This window comes from Coloeus monedula (assembly GCF_965178545.1).
Source record: "Coloeus monedula genome assembly, chromosome: 19".
Lineage (NCBI taxonomy): Eukaryota > Metazoa > Chordata > Aves > Passeriformes > Corvidae > Coloeus > Coloeus monedula.
The window spans coordinates 12,083,607-12,100,398 of record NC_138799.1 but is presented as its reverse complement, the minus strand read 5'-3'; the positions used below and the strand labels follow the sequence as shown (position 1 = coordinate 12,100,398).

The 16,792-nt window shown below is 56.5% G+C and overlaps 2 protein-coding genes across 4 annotated transcripts; both read left to right on the top strand.

The window, feature by feature from the left end:
- The first annotated feature begins 959 nt into the window (after nucleotides 1-959).
- Nucleotides 960-9,299, top strand: P4HB (prolyl 4-hydroxylase subunit beta). Of its 2 annotated transcripts, XR_014226958.1 has the most exons (12): nucleotides 960-1,173; nucleotides 1,441-1,647; nucleotides 2,404-2,537; nucleotides 2,714-2,851; nucleotides 5,057-5,161; nucleotides 5,439-5,564; nucleotides 5,792-5,992; nucleotides 6,649-6,769; nucleotides 6,984-7,165; nucleotides 7,431-7,484; nucleotides 7,606-7,692; nucleotides 8,273-8,313. XR_014226958.1 is itself a non-coding variant. In XM_082293881.1 (11 exons), the coding sequence occupies exons 1-11, from the start codon at nucleotides 1,014-1,016 to the stop codon at nucleotides 8,357-8,359; spliced, it is 1,548 nt and encodes a 515-aa protein (XP_082150007.1). In that variant the 5' UTR covers nucleotides 960-1,013; the 3' UTR covers nucleotides 8,360-9,299. The 2 variants fall into 2 exon arrangements, 1 of the variants encoding a protein (XP_082150007.1); XM_082293881.1 differs by lacking the exon at nucleotides 7,431-7,484 and having other exon boundaries at nucleotides 8,273-9,299.
- Nucleotides 9,300-11,455: 2,156 nt separating this feature from the next.
- On the top strand, nucleotides 11,456-15,622 carry LOC309580124 (protein phosphatase 1 regulatory subunit 27-like). 2 transcript variants are annotated; one of them, XM_082293900.1, is made up of 5 exons: nucleotides 11,456-11,909; nucleotides 12,879-13,029; nucleotides 13,907-14,025; nucleotides 14,110-14,208; nucleotides 14,317-15,622. In XM_082293900.1, exons 1-5 carry the CDS (start codon nucleotides 11,693-11,695, stop codon nucleotides 14,379-14,381), a joined length of 651 nt encoding a protein of 216 aa, XP_082150026.1. In that variant the 5' UTR covers nucleotides 11,456-11,692; the 3' UTR covers nucleotides 14,382-15,622. The 2 variants fall into 2 exon arrangements, with proteins under 2 accessions (XP_082150026.1, XP_082150027.1); XM_082293901.1 differs by lacking the exons at nucleotides 13,907-14,025; nucleotides 14,110-14,208; nucleotides 14,317-15,622 and adding an exon at nucleotides 13,222-13,523.
- Nucleotides 15,623-16,792: the final 1,170 nt, after the last annotated feature.

Here is a 16,792-nt window from a genome sequence, read left to right as displayed (position 1 = left end):
TGCGTGTGCAGGAGCCCCCGGAGCACTGGCGCCGGTACCCGGGCACGGGCAGCGCCCAGGGGCTCTTCCCTACCCAGCGCACACCAGCAGCAGTTGGGACCCTCGGCAGTAGCGGGGCAGTGCAGGCAGACCCGAGCGAAGGGATCCTCTGGCACGGCCACCAGGCCGCTCTGTGCCGGCTCTCTGCAGAGGCTCCGCACGGAACCGCGAGCTCTGATCTGGAGCCTCAACGGGCCCTGCTCGGCCCGGGGGGCACGAGGAGTCCCCGCGCTGCTGCCTTCTCTGTGAGGGCGCGGGGACGCCAGCGCTGCCTGAGCTCCCCTGGCCCATCTCCGGGACTGGAGAGGTTACAGCAAAGCGAAACGGGACCGTCCCAAGCCGCAGCCCGGCCGGTGCCCGGCCCGGTCGGAGCCCAGCGCCAGGGGACAGCCAGCCAGGGTCGGGAGGGGGCAGCGCTGCCGCCGTGACCCCGAGCAGCTGCCGGGCGGTGCCTGAGGTGAAGGTCGCTCATAAGGGGGAGCTCCAAGGAGAGGGGGAACGGACGGAAGCGACCGGGACCACACCGCGGCTGCACCGGGCCGGGCCGGGCCGAGCCTCGCGCGCTGCCCTGGTCACGTGGGGCGCGCGGCCCAGTCAGAACGCACCACGCGCTCGTGCCCGCGCGCACGCGCGGTGCCGCCCGGCGGCGCTTCCCGAGTGCCACGTTCGAGGGCGGGGGCCACGCGAGACGGCGGCGCTGGCCAATCACGGGCGGCGTTGCGGGGAAAGGGGCCAATGGTGGCCCGCGGGCGGGGAGCGGGGCCGACGGCCAACCCGAGACGGCGGGCGAGGGGCGTGCCCGGAGCGCCAGCCAATGGAAGGCGCGCAGCGGCCGCCGTGGCGGCCCCGGCCAATGGGAGGTGGGCGGCGCGGCCAATACCACGCGGCAGCGGCCGCCGGGGGCGGGTTTATAAGGGGAGGCGGCGCTGCGGCCGCGCGCCTGCCTTGGCTCGTCCCGAGCGCCGCCATCAGCCATGGCGGGTGTGCGTGCGCTGCTCCCGCTCCTCTGCCTGGCCCTGCTGCTGCCCGCCCGCGCCGCCGCCGAGGAGGAGGAGGAGGATGGCGTCCTGGTGCTGCGCGCCAACTCCTTCGAGCAGGCGCTGGCCGAGCACCGATACCTGCTCGTCGAGTTCTGTGAGCGCGGCGGGGCCGGGCCGGGGGGAACGGGCGGGGCCGGGCCGGGCCGAGGGCGCGGCTGGGAGACGGAGGGGTCGGGCCGGGGAGACGCGCTGAGGGACGGGGTCCCCCGGGCGTGTCTTGGGCTGGGCTGGGCTGGGGCGCGGGGTCTGCGCGGCCCCGTGGCCCGCCCCACCCCCGGGGCTCCGTGAGTCCGAGAGGGCCTCGGTCCGCCCGGGAGTGGAGTCGGGGAGGCCCGGCCGGCGCTGACGCCCCATCCCGCAGACGCCCCGTGGTGCGGGCACTGCAAAGCGCTGGCGCCCGAGTATGCGAAGGCGGCGGCGAAGCTGAAGGCCGAGGGCTCGGAAATCCGGCTGGCCAAGGTGGACGCCACGGAGGAGTCGGAGCTGGCGCAGCAGTTCGGCGTACGCGGGTATCCCACCATCAAGTTCTTCAAGAACGGCGACAAAGCCGCGCCCAAGGAGTACACGGGTGAGGAGGGGCAGGACACGGGTGAACTGGGTCTGGATGCGCCGCCAGGGTGCAGAGGGCAGCAACGTGGCGCCGGGTCCCAGCACATGGCCCCGTGCTCGAGCTGTGCTGCTGTGGCTGGACAAGGTCCACTGTAACAGTAACCTGGGAATGGTGCTGGGCTGATGTGGAACAGGCCAACCTTTAGTGTCCTCCCTCTGGTGAGATCCCTAAGGTGAGCTTGAGTGGAGGAAATTGCTTTTGTGTAGGAAAGCAAAGTGGCCTGAGCTTGGTTTGTTGTGTGCCCTGACTTGGCTCAGGTAGTGCAGTGCCCAGAACTGGAAACAGGCCTGGGCCATTGGGTGAGGGTGGCAAACACAGGGTGTGAGAGAGCTGCAAGGAAGGCTAAGACAGAATTCAGCTAAGCCAGGCCACACAGGGTAACATCCAGAATAAAGATGCTGGAAGGAAAAGGTGATGTAGTAACATAACTAATACTGAGGTCTTGGAGAAGTGCTGCATTGCTGATCAAAGTTTAAGGATAGGGGCAGGAGGTGAGACAAGAATGGATTCCTGGGAGCCCCTTGTACCGTGACTTATCAATTAGGGATTAGCTTAATTGCACCATGAGTGAAAGGGAATGAGTTGCGTAAACGTTATCTTGAGTCTTGCTGATCTCTTGACCAGCTGCTGAAAGGTCTCTCTCAAAGCTTGAGGGTTTTGTGGTCTTGAACTTAGTTGGAGGGGAAAGTGACTCCTTTTTATCTCCTGGTGTAGCTGGCAGGGAAGCGGATGACATCATCAGCTGGCTGAGGAAGCGCACGGGCCCAGCTGCTGCCACCCTGACTGATGTGGCTGCTGCGGAGGCACTGGTGGACTCCAGTGAAGTGGTGGTGATTGGTTTCTTCAAGGTAGTGTTTGTGTTTCCATTGGAGATGCTCTTGTGTGTCCTTCCCGGCTTCCTCTGTGCCTTGTGCAATACTTGCTGTCCTGCCTTACTTGATCTTCCAGTTCTTTGGGCTGAGCCCTGGGATGTGAATGCTTCAGGTGATGTGGGCCTTCTGAGACCCCGTTCTTTACTCTCCAGGATTTGACATCAGAGGCAGCAAAGGAGTTCCTGTTGGCAGCAGAAGCTGTGGATGATATTCCTTTTGGGATTTCCTCCAGTGTTGATGTCTTCGGCAAGTACCAGATTAGTAAGGACAGCGTCATCCTCTTCAAGAAGGTACTGGCTGGTACCAGGCCTGAGCACCACGCTGGGGTCTGCTGTCTCTTCCCTTTTCTTTAATTAGTCACATTCCAACAAGGTCAGCCCTGGACAAAACAGCAAAGGCCCCATGCTTCAGTGTAGCTGATCTTGGGCCTCAGAGCCTGGGGAGGAAGAGCAGAGACTATGGCCCCCTTGTGGGGGAGTCTCAGGGAGCCACAGTGTGCAGCTGTGTCAGTCTCCCAGCCCTGTGCTCTTTTCCCAGAGTTGCTGGGCTTTGGGTGCAGGTTGTTCCTTTGCTCACTTCCCTGTTCCTCAACTCTCTGCAGTGCAGCAATAGTCACACAGTCTTGGACAGGCTGAAGAGAACAGTAGATGAGCTCTCTGGCTGTCATGGTGCTATTTGGTTGTGTCTTAGCAGAGTTGCTTTTTGTTGCTCATTGTTGGCCTCTGCTGCTGTCACTCCCTGCTGTGTCCAAGAGCTGTTCTGTCTCACTGTTGTGGGTTCTGCAGTGCAGGGATCGCAAAGAAGCTCCTAAGAGGATTTGCAGTTCCAGCTGACTGGACTGGGGCAGTGGATTATGTACGGAGGGATGCTGACTACCTACAGAATCACAAATAAATGTACTAATGGAGGCCTGAAAATCCCTGTCACTGGGATGAAATTTCTGGTTTGAGCAGACAAAGAGAGGTTCTTTAGGCTTGGTGGCTCCTCACCCAGAGGTGGTGTGAGGCAGGTCTAAGTGCTTTGGGTTCAGACTTAGTAAACCTGTAATCTCATCAATCATGACTCTGCCCAGCCTAACCTAACACAAGACTTTCTTTTTGTTCACCTGAAATAATTGTTTTATTCTATTATGCCTCTGACACTGTAGTTATTTTCATGGCGATAGAAGCTTGTAGACTTAAATTCTGAGTCAGAGCCCCTCAGGTCAGCGTGGCTGAGGGAATACCTGGCCTAATGAGCTCAAAATGCATTAGCAAAATGGGGATGGGAAGGGAGGAATATTTGTTCTTGTCTCATTTGGTAGCTGTACCCTATTGCATGAATAGCTTTGTCTGCCCCACTCTGGGTAGTGCTGGGCTGGGCAGAGTTCTGGGCCTGGCAGACTTTCATGTGTGTTGGGAATGGGAGTGACTGTGATGTGCCAGGTGGTTCCTGCACTGGGCTGGGGCAGGAGTGCTTGGCTCTATGGGAGAAGCAGCCTAGATCTGTCCAGCCATCGGGGCTCCTCCCTGTTCCTGTGCAATGGCATGGCAGTGCCATGGGAGCTCTTGGATATGTCTACTCTAAACCAAAGAGAAAAGGGCAGGAGAACTTGATGGCCTGTTTTGGCTTTGGGCTTTGGCTCAGCTCTGTACCATTAGTTGGGTCTAAACTGAGAGTGTTTGGCTCATTGTTCTTCTCTTACTCTGTGTGAGTTGTCCAGACTCGCACAGCTGTCTTGATGGCGCTGAAGCGATCTGCAGAGCTTCTCAAAGTGTTTGCAAAGTTATTTTCTGATGCTAAGTGTTCTCCTTGCCTTTTCCATTGAGGCTGGTGTGCCTCTCCTAACAGAAGGTTATCTGAGTCCACTCTCCTACTTCTGTCAGCACCTCAAGTATGGCCTTGCCAGGGCACTGCTGTGCCCTTTGGCACATCCTCCCTCTAACCTTGATGGGCCGTCTGCAGCTGTTCCTGTTACAGGCTGCCAGAGGGTTCTGGGAATCCTGGTCAGGGGTGATACAGGTGATGGCCCTGTAAAACAGGACCTGGCACCTCTGGTGTGATGTGCTGTTGTCTCTTAACAACGGAGACTGGAACGAACCCCCCAGAGCCAAGGAAGTTAGTGCTGCAGGCTTTGCTGTCAGATGTTCCCAGTACTGTCTGGCTGCAGTGTCTGCTCTCTCCACTGATTGCTGCAGAGGAGAAGCTGCTGCAAGGCTGGAGACAGCTGCTCAGGGTCCTTCTTGGTGACTTGCATCACAAATGGTTTCACAGTGGTGCAGAGCAAGGCTGAGATTAAACCTGGCTGTTGTTGCTGCTTACCTTCTGCTGGGGGGTGATTTAAAGCTTTGTTTGCTAGGAAGATAGACACCTTGATCCAGATTTTATGTGGGCATGTGGTTACCTTCTTGAGATGGGAGTCTGCTCTGAATGAGTGCAGCTGAGATCTGCTGGGGCAGTGACTGGGGATTTGTGTGGGACGCAAGTGTTCTAATGAAGAATGTCTGTTCTTGCAGTTTGATGAAGGCCAAAACAACTTTGAAGGGGATCTCACAAAAGATAATCTGCTGAACTTCATCAAGTCTAATTCATTGCCTCTGGTCATAGAGTTCACTGAGCAGGTGGGTCTTCAGATATCTGACAAGGCCCTTTCCATGGCTGCTGCAAGAATATAGCAAAGGTCTAGTAGTAAGATTCCATAGTCCTGTTTTATTGTGGAGCTGACATTGGGGGTATGGAGGAGTGGGAAGAAATAAAGGAGGTGTGAGCAAGCTCACACCTCAGAGCAGTCCTGCAGTATTGGAGGCTGCTGTGGGCTGGTCAGCATAGCAGAGTTAAACTGGTCTGGATACTGATTTGCCTCTTTTCCAAAAATAAAGTTTATTTTTTACTCCCCAGACTGCTCCTAAAATATTTGGAGGAGAGATCAAGACTCATATTCTGCTTTTCCTACCAAAAAGTGTGTCTGACTATCAAGGGAAGCTGGACAACTTCAAGAGTGCAGCTGGGAACTTCAAAGGGAAGGTGAGATGGATTTCTTGGATCATGAGCTGAGACCACTTCCTGCAGAGAAGTGTAGCACTGTCTTTATCTGTGGAGCAGCTGTGGAGGAGGACTTTAAGCCAGCTCTCTATTCTGGGACAGGGCAGGAAGAGACCCCAGTTCAGCTACACTTGGTGTGAGTGTGTGGAGTGTCAATAGCCACAAGGTACTCATGTTCACCTCCTGCCTTTCACTTTTTTCCTCCCAAGATCCTGTTCATCTTCATAGACAGTGACCACAGTGACAACCAGAGGATTTTGGAGTTCTTTGGCCTAAAGAAGGAAGAGTGCCCAGCTGTACGTTTGATCACCCTGGAGGAAGAAATGACCAAATACAAACCTGAATCTGATGAGCTCACAGCAGACAAGATCAAAGAGTTCTGTAACAAGTTCCTGGCAGGCAAGATCAAGGTATGTGGATAAACAGTACTGGTGGTGAACAAGGTAGCTGAGAGGGAACAGAAATGCTCCCTGTGAGGGGCTGGAGAGCCAGGTGGAGAAGCCCGTCCATCTTCTGCAAGGAACATCCCATGGGCTTTGTGATTAGAAACGAAAGGCAAAGCTGCTGGGACCTGGCTGTAGGAGAGCGAGCCAAGTAAAGGGAGTTGGACATGGCCAAGCAGTTGTACTCCCCCTGTGGGCACTGTGCTGTTCATCCAGTTGCTCTTTTTGCCAGCAGCCTGTGGAAGGTGTGAATTCTGTGGCACAGGGAAAAGGGTTGTCAGCTCCTGTCTGCTGGAGGGGCTGTGTGCGGCTCACCCAGCAGTGTGGGTGCAGCAAAGCCCAGTCCTCTGGGAATGGGGCTGTCAGGAGTGCTGCTTCCTTCCTGCAGAGCTCTGTTGCCATTCTCTCTGCACAACAGTACCTGCTATTCCTGCTGGGTCAGAGTGGGAAGGAGACTCTCTGGGGAAGAAGAGGAAGTGACCAATTCATCTGCTTGCTCACAGCCTGTGACTGAGGCACCAGTGGGGGTGGTTAAACCTGGGTTTTCCAGGATATGTGATCGCATGTTCAGTCCAAGTAGCTATGTAGCAAATAGTATGTCTGAATTTCACTTTTTATTCCAGCCCCACTTAATGAGTCAGGATCTTCCTGAGGACTGGGACAAGCAGCCTGTCAAAGTTCTGGTTGGGAAGAACTTTGAAGAAGTTGCTTTTGATGAGAATAAGAATGTCTTTGTGGAGTTCTGTGAGTATCTTCCTACAGCTGATTCCAAGTAACTAGTATGAAAGGATTGCCAAAGCACTGTGTGACCAGAAGTAGGGGAAAAGCCTTTTGTAGAGTCTGCCCCCCCCCCCCAAAAGGCAGTGCCTTGGTTGCAAAGATGTGTGAGAGCTGTCTGGTTGGGGAGGAGTGGTACCTCGTTAGGTTGTTGGTGCAACTCTCTCTCTGTAATTAACAGATGCCCCATGGTGTGGTCACTGCAAGCAGCTGGCTCCAATCTGGGACAAGCTGGGAGAAACTTACAGGGACCATGAGAACATTGTCATTGCCAAGATGGACTCAACAGCTAATGAAGTGGAGGCAGTGAAAATCCACAGCTTCCCCACACTCAAGTTCTTCCCTGCAGGCTCTGGCAGAAATGTAAGCTGGCAGCCAGGCTCGTGCAGTCACGTAGCCAGGGAGCACGGGAATGCTCAGCTGCTTGCTCGAGTTGTTTTGGACAAGGCCTTTGGGAGGGATCTGCACTCTGTCGGGATGGAACACAACAAGTCTACAGGACACCAAAGACCCTTTGTGGGGTCTGGGCTGCAGGGAAAGAGTTTGGGGGGGAGTGGGAAGTGGGAATGGGGAAAAGAGGGAGCATAGAGGACAGTGTGCTCATCTGCAGGCTATTCTTTCCTCGCAGTGATCTCTGAAGTCTAGTGGCTGAGCTGTTTTCCTTCGTCTCATATGGGTGAAGGTGAATTTTTAAATTCCCTTTTGCTTGGCATGTTCACTGTTGCTCAGAAAGAGAATTCTCCTCTCCAGCGGTGTGGGTCTGTAGTACCCATAACCAGCATCCTTATGTTTTCCCTCTGTAGGTAATTGACTATAATGGGGAGAGGACACTAGAAGGCTTCAAAAAATTCCTGGAGAGTGGAGGTCAGGATGGGGCGGCAGCTGATGACGTGAGTAATGTGGATGGAGTACTTTGGGCCTTTGGGAACAGTGAGCATGGGTCAGAGCTGGTTCTGTGCCTGAATCCTCAGTCCTAAATAAGATTCTGTGTTGTTACATGTCAGGAGAGGATATTGCTGGTGAACAAAGTGCCCACAGCAGTGTGATCTGTTCAGGTGCAGCCTGGCTGGCAGTGGGCCTGCAATGGGCTCCTTATCTGGAGAGCACTGTGTGGGTGTGAAGTAGCAGTGCTGTGGTTGTGCACTGCTGGGGCACTCAGGGCTTGTTCCCTAGAGAACTTCCACTCAGCACCTGGAACTGGGCTATGTGATCAATGCCACATATCTGTGTATCTAGTTGGAAGCGCTCATCTGCTGCGGGTGGTGTGGAGGCTATTACACGTGTACAGGTACCAGCTTCCAGGGGTTCCTAATCCTTAATGTCCTGAGTCTGAAGCTCTTGATAGCAGTCTCTGGATGTTTTGTTAGCATGGCAGCAGAGAGCAGTGACCAGACAAGGGTGGCCGCTCAGTGCTCGGTTCTGGATCTGCCTCGTGTGCCAGAAACCAGGAGCTGTCTGTAACCTCCACAGGATCTAGAGGACCTGGAGACAGATGAAGAAACGGAACTTGAGGATGGTGATGAGGATGAGCAGAAACTCCAGAAGGACGAATTGTAAAGAGAAGACTGATCTACATCATCCAAAAAATCAGACACTAAATTGACTGCTGTAATGCAGCCCCGTGAGTCAGAAACCCATTAAGATTTAAAGCAGAAGGTAAATGACTGGAAATCCAGGGATTGGCTTCTAAAGTAACGCTTTACCCTCACTTGTCTGTACACTTACCTTTTCTTTCTTTTGGCTTTTGAAAAGGGAACTGTCACTAGGGAGCCAGCCCAGCCAGCTGGGCTCTTTTTTTCTATTGTGATGTACTTTTTTGTACACAGCTTTTGTCTGGAGAATTCTGTTCTTCTGGGCAACAGGAGGTTGTGAGGTGGTACCAGGAGTTCAGTGGCCTGACAATCTGGAGCCTTGCCACTAACATCTTCCAAGACAGCTTTTTCTCTTTCTTTTAAAACTAAAGCCCCTAATTGATTTCTGCACCTGGCAGGGTCCTTAATGGCATCAGCTGTTCTTCCCTGGGGCTGGCCTTCAGTATATGTAGAGGCAGAGGGCTGATGGCTTCCTGGGGAAAGGTGTATGTGAAGGTGCTTCTCTTCATGCTAGCCAGACGTTTCCTTTCCCCTCTCCTTCAAGACACTTGGAGATGACTATTCCAAACTCCTGGAGGGGTGGAATACTGTATGCACTGGCTGTGGCAGGCTCTGAGGGTGGAGGTGGCTGCTGGCTCACCAGCTGTGTTGACATCCTTTTGATCAAAGACAAAACTTGTGATCCCTTTCCATGAATTATTTTGAGTGGGTTGACCCAGGAGGTGGGTGGTGGGGGAGGGCCTGATAAACAGATCACACAGGACATTTGCAATTACTCGAGTTTGGGAATGTGACTGAGGGAGTGCCTCACAGGCCTGAGCTGCATCAGGCTGGTTCTTAGCATTCTGCTACAATAACATTGGTACTGAATTTGATGGCCAAATAAAGTTGAGATTTTAATACTATTATGTCTCTTTGTCTTTATCAGAGTGCAGAATATTTGAACCTACCCTGGAAGGGGAGATCAGAGTTGTAGGGTGATTCTCAGGAGGCTCTGCTGCAATAGGGTGTGTATCACTTTCTCTACATAATTGGTAAAGGAAGAGAACTTCCCAATGCTCGTGTCCTGGGCTTGTGCAGGTGCTTTGTTAGGAGTGAGCGGGCTGTGGTTTGGCTCTGAGAGTGCACAGCCCCTTGGCCAGCTGGCTGGGCTGAGGGGACATTGCTCTGGAGCAGTGAATCAGGACATGCCAGGGCTGCTGTGGCTCTGCTAGTAAGGCTCACATGACCCCATGAGCCACACTGCTATTTCCAAATCTGCTGCTTGCTGCTGAAGGTATTTGGGTTAGAAAATATGCTATAAATGTCACAGGGAGGGCATGGTGAGGCTAGAGGACAACTAGGGGTGCCTCAGTGAGTGGGGTGTGTGCTGGAGCAGTGGCACGGGGGTGTTGGACAACACTTGTCTCTGTCTCCAGCTCCAGCCGCCTTCTGTGGCTCCCTGAGAGCAGAACCCCAGCAGAGTCCTGATGTGGTGTCTCCAAGCTTTGGGCACAGCAGCACCAGGACTGGGGCTGAGCAGGCACCCATTCACCAAGGGATCAGGAAGGGTTGTCCCCGCCAGAACAGCAGCCAGGAGTGTCTGAGACCTTTACTTGCAGTTATGTGGAGGAGGATCTTTGACGACACCTCCCTCCAGGGCTGTGCCCCCACATGACTGAAGGTGGGCAATGGCCACTGCTGCACCCCAACAAACCCAGCAGTTTGTTGGGGTGCAGCAGTGGCCATTTGGGGTGGGGAGGAAGGGAATTTCACTAGTAAAGTTCCACTGGAAGATGCTGTCTAGAATTTGACTCAGATAGGTCCATTTTGTAAAGCTAGTTGAAGTGTGACCAAGTCTGAGCCCTGCAGTGGTTCTCCTCTGTTCCTGCGCTGAGACCCAACTGTGCTCAGCTTAGAGGAGGGGCCTCTCCTAGCCCAAGGCTCCCTGTGGCAGAGCAGGAGTTTAGCAGCCATCTCAGGTACATGCCTAATTGCTGTTCCAAGAAAGCAGGCTGGAAGTGTTCTGTCTCCAGTGCTGAGCTTGGATGCCCAGTGCTGTGTTCAGGCTGATCTAACAAGCAGACACTCAGCCAAGAGATTGATGCATTTGCCAGCAGATAAATAAGTGCAGGAGTTCTAAGGTGTGCGGCTGACTGTGCTGCCAGGATCAGGGCAAGAGTCTGCAGCAGGAGTGGCAGAGTGAAATCTCTGACTCCTAAAGCAGCATATGCATTTTTTCTGGCACACCTGTCTGGATAATCCCTAGCAGCAGACAGACATAAGCATTTTGTGCTATCTGACATGCCCAAACTGATGGGGCAAAAAACCAGTGGTTGCTTAAACCCTTGATGGACCTGAATGATTCCTCTGTGGCAGATGGTTCTCTTTTGGGTCACAACAGTAGAGCTGGAGTGAAGAGTATCAGAGGCAGGAGTTGTCTGGTGGTGGTGCTATTCTGCTATTCCTCCAAGGCTGCTTCCCTCTCTCAAAGAACAAGGAACACCAGGGACCAACAGTGCAAGCTTTTGGTTCTGCCCCTGTCTTGGGATCACCAGCAGCACCTCTGTCCTCACAAGGGCACAGGGGACATCTGACATGCAGGTTGTGCTTCCATGCTGGGCTGTGTGCTGTCACAGCTGTGCTGGGCTGCACAGCTCCTCCTGCTCCTTTCAAGTTGTCCCCTGAAGCTACAGGAGGGTGACAGCTCTGGATGTGTTTGTGACCACAGCCCTGGCACATCCACACTGCACTAGTCAGCTGGGGACACAAGTGGCCGGTTCCCTGGCTTGCTGATTGTGCCTGTGCCCCTTCCCCCAGAAGGGCTTGATGTTGGGAAGTTGTTTCCAGGCTCCTCTGAGGGGCTATCCATGCAAGAGTAGATTTGACCCCTTGGATGGGCACATCAACAGGTGGGTGGTAAGATGAGACACCAACTTCTGCCCAAAAGTGGGAAGCTCCAGGCCTGGTCAGCTCGATTACGAAGCATCATGGCAAATAGCATGAGCTGCATGTCCCCAAAATAGCCCAGGGGAGTCTTTATAACGTGGTGCTCGTAGAGAGTCATCAGTACTGGGCCAAAGGCCTGTAGATGAGCTGCAAGTGCCAGGTGCCACCTCCTGCATGTGACTCAGGGAGTGCAGGAGAGCACGGTGGCTGCCACTTCCCCGTGGCAAGAGGACACGGACACAGGCGTGCGTGCGGCAGGAGCACAGCAGTGTGGGAGCCAGCACAGATCTGCAGCGAGGAGGGCTCCTGACAGACAGAAGAGGAGACAGCAGTGCAGTGAGGGGCCGGGCTGAGTGCTGAGCACCCGCCTATGCCGCTGTGCCTGAAGGCTCCTGTGAGCATGAGGGACTATTGCCCCTTGTCGGTGCCCCGGTACGGCCGGTACACCCCGCGTCTGAGGGCCTCACGCACTGTGCGCTTCCCCAATGACGTCGTCTTTCAGGACCACATCAAACAGGGGGACCTGGAGCAGGTGGGCAGGTTCATACGAGCCAGGAAGGTGACACTGGACACCATCTACCCTTCTGGTGAGTGCTGCTGGTCAGCATAGCTGGGGCAGAGCAACGGCACAGCTTGGTGGGGCTGTGAGGGACACTGGAGCAGGGCTGTGGGCCACCTTCAGCAGGGCTGGAGCAAGCCAGGTCCCTCCCTACCAGGAAGCAGGGCCCAGCAGGGCCTGAGAACCCCAGGCCAGGGCCCCAACATCTCCCATCAACAGCATAGCACATGCTGTAGGAAGGGGGAGCTTGGCCACTGGGTCCCCGTAAGGCACAATTGAGCACCTGTAGTATGGTGGGACCTCAAAGAGCAGCAGCAAGGACAGGCCAGTCTGAGGTCTGGATTCCTGCCTTTTCCCCAGATTGGGGAGTCTGCATTTGTTCTGGCTCTGCCTGTTTCTCACAGGCACTGCTCCCTCTTGTATGCCTGACTCTGGGGACTCACGGGGAAAGCTTTGTGTTCTGTTTGCACAGCCTCATCAGCAACTGTTTATGGAATGCCTTGATCACTACAGGCTCATGAAGAGCCTAGATTTGTCCTTTTCTTGTGCTTGGATTCAGCTTCTGCTCTCACATGGCCATGGAAACAGAGGCTCAAATGACCCCGGGCTTCCTTCTGTCCATACTGATTCTTCATTAGTGAGGAGTGTCAAAAACTCAGGCAGAGCAGGATGCCAGAGACTTTTCTCGTGTCTCCGTGTGAGTCCTGGTCAGGACTCGGAGCAGCTGCTCTAAGGGGCAGCTCCTCCTCCCTCCCTCTGTCCTGCCTAGCCAGGCCAGTGGGTGCTGCACCATCCCAGACAGGGTATTCATGCTGCAGAAGGACAACAGGAACCCACAGCAGTTCCTCTGGCTTCCTCAGTCTTCGTTTCTTTCCCCACAGTCCTCTCCCTGAGAAGGAGAGTTCCTGGACCCCTTTCCTGAGCTATGCACAACTTGTGAGTTCAGGATGCAGAGCCCTTCCCCAGGCCAGGGTGCTAACACCTCCTCTCCCTTCAGGCATGGCAGCCCTCCATGAAGCCGTGCTGACGGGAAACCTGGACTGCGTCAAGCTCCTGGTGAAATACGGCGCTGACATCCACCAGAGAGATGAGAACGGGTGGACACCCCTGCACATGGCCTGCAGCGACGGCTATGCTGACATAGCCAGGTAAGGTGTTGTGAGGGCCTGCCAGTGCTGCAAAGCCTGAGGATGGACAGCACAGGGCTGGAGCTGCGGCTCCTTTGGGGCGTACCCGGTCCCTGCGATGCCCCTGGGGCTGTTCGGGCCGTGCCACTCCTGGCGAGGGAGGCGGCGGGACCAGGGCTCCCCGGCCTGGCGCCTCAGCTCCGCGTCCTGCAGGTACCTCCTGTCCCTTGGGGCCAGCCTGGAGGCCACCACTGATGATGGGGAGAAACCCTCGGACCTCATCGACCCCGAATACGAGGACCTGGTGCAGCTCTTCGGAGCCACCGCGCTGCGCTGAGGCGGGCACGGCGAGAAGCGGCCCCGAGGGCCTCGGGGCCGGGGCGGCGGGGCTGCGGCCTGCCCGAGGGCCGGGGCTGCGCCCGGGCTGGACCTGGGCGGCGGCCGGGCCGTGGCGCTCGGTACTGCGAATCGGGAACCACTTTGTACTTTTCCAATAAAGCATCTTGGTTACCGCCTCCGCCGGGCATGGGCCGGGGCCGGGGCCGGGGCCGGGCGGGGCGGGGCGGGGGCGGTGCCGAGCGCGGGGCCTGCGCGGGAGGGGGTGTGGCCAGCGCCGGAGGGGGCGGGGCTGCGCCTGCGCGCTGCGGCGCTTCCGTCTGGTCCCGCTCGCGCAGGCGGGAGGGCCCAGGTGAGGGGCGCGCGTTGCCCGGCGACGGGCGGGGGGCGCCGCGCGGCCTATCCCGGCCTCGCCTTCCTCCCGCGGCCCCGCTGAGCCCCTTCCGGCCCCGCCGAGCCCCGCCGAGCGCCGCTGCCGCCATGGCCAGGTGAGCCCCGCCCGGCCCCGGGCCCAGCGCGGCCCCGGGCCCGTCTCAGTTCTCTCCCCGCGCTCCGCTTGCAGCTCCCCCGTGTCCCGAGTGGTGTACAACGGAAAGCGCAGCGGCGGCCCGCGCTCCCCCGGTGCCGGCAGCGAGATCTTCACGCCGGCCCACGAGGAGAACGTGCGCTTCATCTACGAGGGTGAGCGGGGCGGTGGCCGCTGGGTGGGGGGCGCGGAAGGCTCGGGGCGGCCGAGGCGAGCGGCCCCTGTCCCTGTCCCTGCAGCCTGGCAGTGCGTGGAGCGCGACCTGCGCAGCCAGATGGGCTCCGAGCGCGGCCTGGTCGAGGAGTACGTGGAGAAGATGCCGAACCCCAGCCTGAAAGGTGCGGGGGACAAGGGCACTGCGCCGGCTGTGCCGGCCCGGGGATTGCGCGCGCCGGGCGGGGACTGTGCTGCCTCTGCCTTCATAGTCTCTTCTGTCTTCCTTGCAGCGTTTAAACCCGTCGACCTGGGTGATCTGAAGAGGAGGAACACACAGGATGCAAAGAAGTCCTAAAGCGGGTCCTCCCTGTGGGTCAGCTGCTCTCCTGAGGTCCTCAAGCAGATTTAATTTGAGATTTTGTGTTGATTTCCTCCTCTGGTCTGTCCTCCTAAAAGCCTGCGGGAGAGCCAGTCAGCTTTGGGGCTGGCTCTGAAGCTGCCTGAGGTCGAGGATGCTCAGGGGCTCACCGAGACTGCCCAGAGCCTGTTGCAAAGGATTCCAGCCCCCCGCTCATAGCTTTCTATGGCCTCAAACTGTCCTTCCCCACTTCATGCTGAGCAACCCGATCCCCTGTTCCCCTCCTGTTGCTGCTCTCTGTGTTAGGCTGGGCAGGGCCAAGGCAGATGCGCTGTTGCTGTTGGATCGGGCAGCCCTGGATCTCGCTTTCCCCTGTGCACCGAAGCTCCACAGCTGCTAGGGCTGGCCAAGGGCAGGAGGCACAGTTGAGTCTGTTCCTGTGCCTCCAGACACAGGGGCAACCCCTGTCCAGCCCTGCTGTGCAGCTGAGGCTGGGACGACCATAGCCAGGCTCCTCCCAGTTCCACTGTGGCCGCAAGTTGCTACCTGGGCTGCTTGCTTCCAGAGCATGTAGGCTCACATCTGAGGCCAGATTTTCTGCCTGCTTAGATCAGGCCTGGTCCCTACAGATGAAGAGAGGTGGAGTGTCAGCACCAGCCCCAGACTCCTGAGAGGTGCTCAGAGTGACCTGGGCCACCTGCAGCCCCCTGGCCTCAGTGCCCCAGCAGCCTCACAGGAGACAGTGGCCGTGGGGGCAGCCGTGGGGCTGCATGGAACAAGGCTCAGGAGCTCCTTGCCCTGACAACACTGCAGTTTTGTACTAACACCATTTTCCAGATACACACCCTTGGAAGAGACCTGGCCCTTCAGCTCACTCTGGGTGGCCGTAGGTGGTGGAACTGCGCCAGGGGTGCTTCCTTAAGCCACTCACTCCTGGCCACTGCTTGGATGGTTCCTGTACCTTTGCCTGAGCCAGGGAGAGTGACTGTGTCATCTTCGCCCACCTGAGCTGCTGGGCTGCTCCATGGGAAGGGGTGGCAGCCCCCTGCCCGCCTGTGCTCTGAGCTGGCGGGGATGGGGCTGCCAGGCCTGCCCAGTACCATGGCTGTGGGAAGGCTGCAGGGACTTGGGGCTGCCGGTACCTTTCCTTTGTTGAGTCCTTGAGTTGTACTGTACCCTTTCCTTTCTGTGGTATGTCACTTGAGGAGTGTTGTAAATAAACGCTGGTGTCCTTTTGGGGCTGCCTTGGTGTGGTGCTGCAGCCTGGCCTAGCTCTGGGGCATAGACAAGGGGCAGAGAGCAGGAGCTGTGTTTATTTTTTGCAAAGGGGCCTTGGCCTTGCCCTTGCTGGGGCTGTTGATTTCCCTGTGGGCAGGTGCGGTGTGTTGGCAGTACAGTGCCCTTGGTCTTGGGCAGTGCTCCAGGCAGCCAGCATCCCGGGAATTGTCGCTGCACCTAGGATTTAAATGCTGAGACTATTAATACCCTTGTATCCTCTTCCCTCTCCTGCTTTAATGGCATTTAGGCTATACTTAGCATTGCTAGAATTTCTGCTCGAGTGCGTCTTGACACTTGCCATGACCCTGTTTACCTCCCATCACCAAAACATTCTTGCTGCTTGGCTCTGGTGCAGCAAGATGGGAACTCAGCCGCCTATTGCCTCCCAGGCACCCCAGGCCCCGCATCCCTGCAGCTGCAGGCAGTGGGGCACAGGGAGTGATGGTTGTCACTGTCATGGCTCCTCTCCTTTGATGGGCCCTGTAGTGTGTTCAGGAAGCCTGACAGGCCAGTGGGGCTGCCCTGGCTCGAAGCCCTGAGCATGTTCAGGGCTGTGTCCTTTGTCCAGGCAGGCTTCTGTTCAGCTGCCATGGAGCCCAGCACTGTCTCCCCTGTCTGGGCATCCATCTGGGGCCGTCCCAGGTCTGCAAGACCCCCACATGCCCCCTGGCCACAAGCCCCACCAACCTCTGCCTTGTTTTCCTCTGTACTCAGGCACAGTAAAGCCAAAGGCAAGGCAGCCGCTCAAGCTCTAATGAAATGTACAAAAAACATTCTATAAGCAGGTGATTTTTATAAAGACTGATGCCAAATTGCAGGGCAAGGATGGTGAGGTGGTACAGGGAGGTGATGGGTGTTAGGGGTGTGAGAAGTGAGGCCACAGGCCAGAGAAATCAGGCTGTTTACCTATAAAAACCGACCTCATCAGGGTTTATTTCCCTGTGCCTTGGACACAGTGCTCTTCATTAGATTAAAGGGTGGGAGGAGGAGAGGAACGTGTTTGTCATCAAATTAGGTGGTGGGAAGAGGCCTGGCAGCAGGCAGAATCGACTTAGGAGACCAATTTGTGGTGCTCAATTCCCTTGATAAAGTGGGAGCTTTCCTGTAAGGCACTGGCCTAGGGGTGCCCG

Bases quoted from the DNA above. Each gene is read 5' to 3' on its own strand.
- P4HB (XM_082293881.1), top strand. From the start codon at position 1,014: ATGGCGGGTGTGCGTGCGCTGCTCCCGCTCCTCTGCCTGGCCCTGCTG. The intron at 1,648-2,403 runs GTGAGGAGGGGC...CTCCTGGTGTAG, and splicing joins CGCGCCCAAGGAGTACACGG to CTGGCAGGGAAGCGGATGAC. The intron at 5,565-5,791 runs GTGAGATGGATT...TTTCCTCCCAAG, and splicing joins CTGGGAACTTCAAAGGGAAG to ATCCTGTTCATCTTCATAGA.
- LOC309580124 (XM_082293900.1), top strand. From the start codon at position 11,693: ATGCCGCTGTGCCTGAAGGCTCCTGTGAGCATGAGGGACTATTGCCCC. The intron at 13,030-13,906 runs GTAAGGTGTTGT...CTCCGCTTGCAG, and splicing joins GGCTATGCTGACATAGCCAG to CTCCCCCGTGTCCCGAGTGG. The intron at 14,026-14,109 runs GTGAGCGGGGCG...CTGTCCCTGCAG, and splicing joins CGTGCGCTTCATCTACGAGG to CCTGGCAGTGCGTGGAGCGC.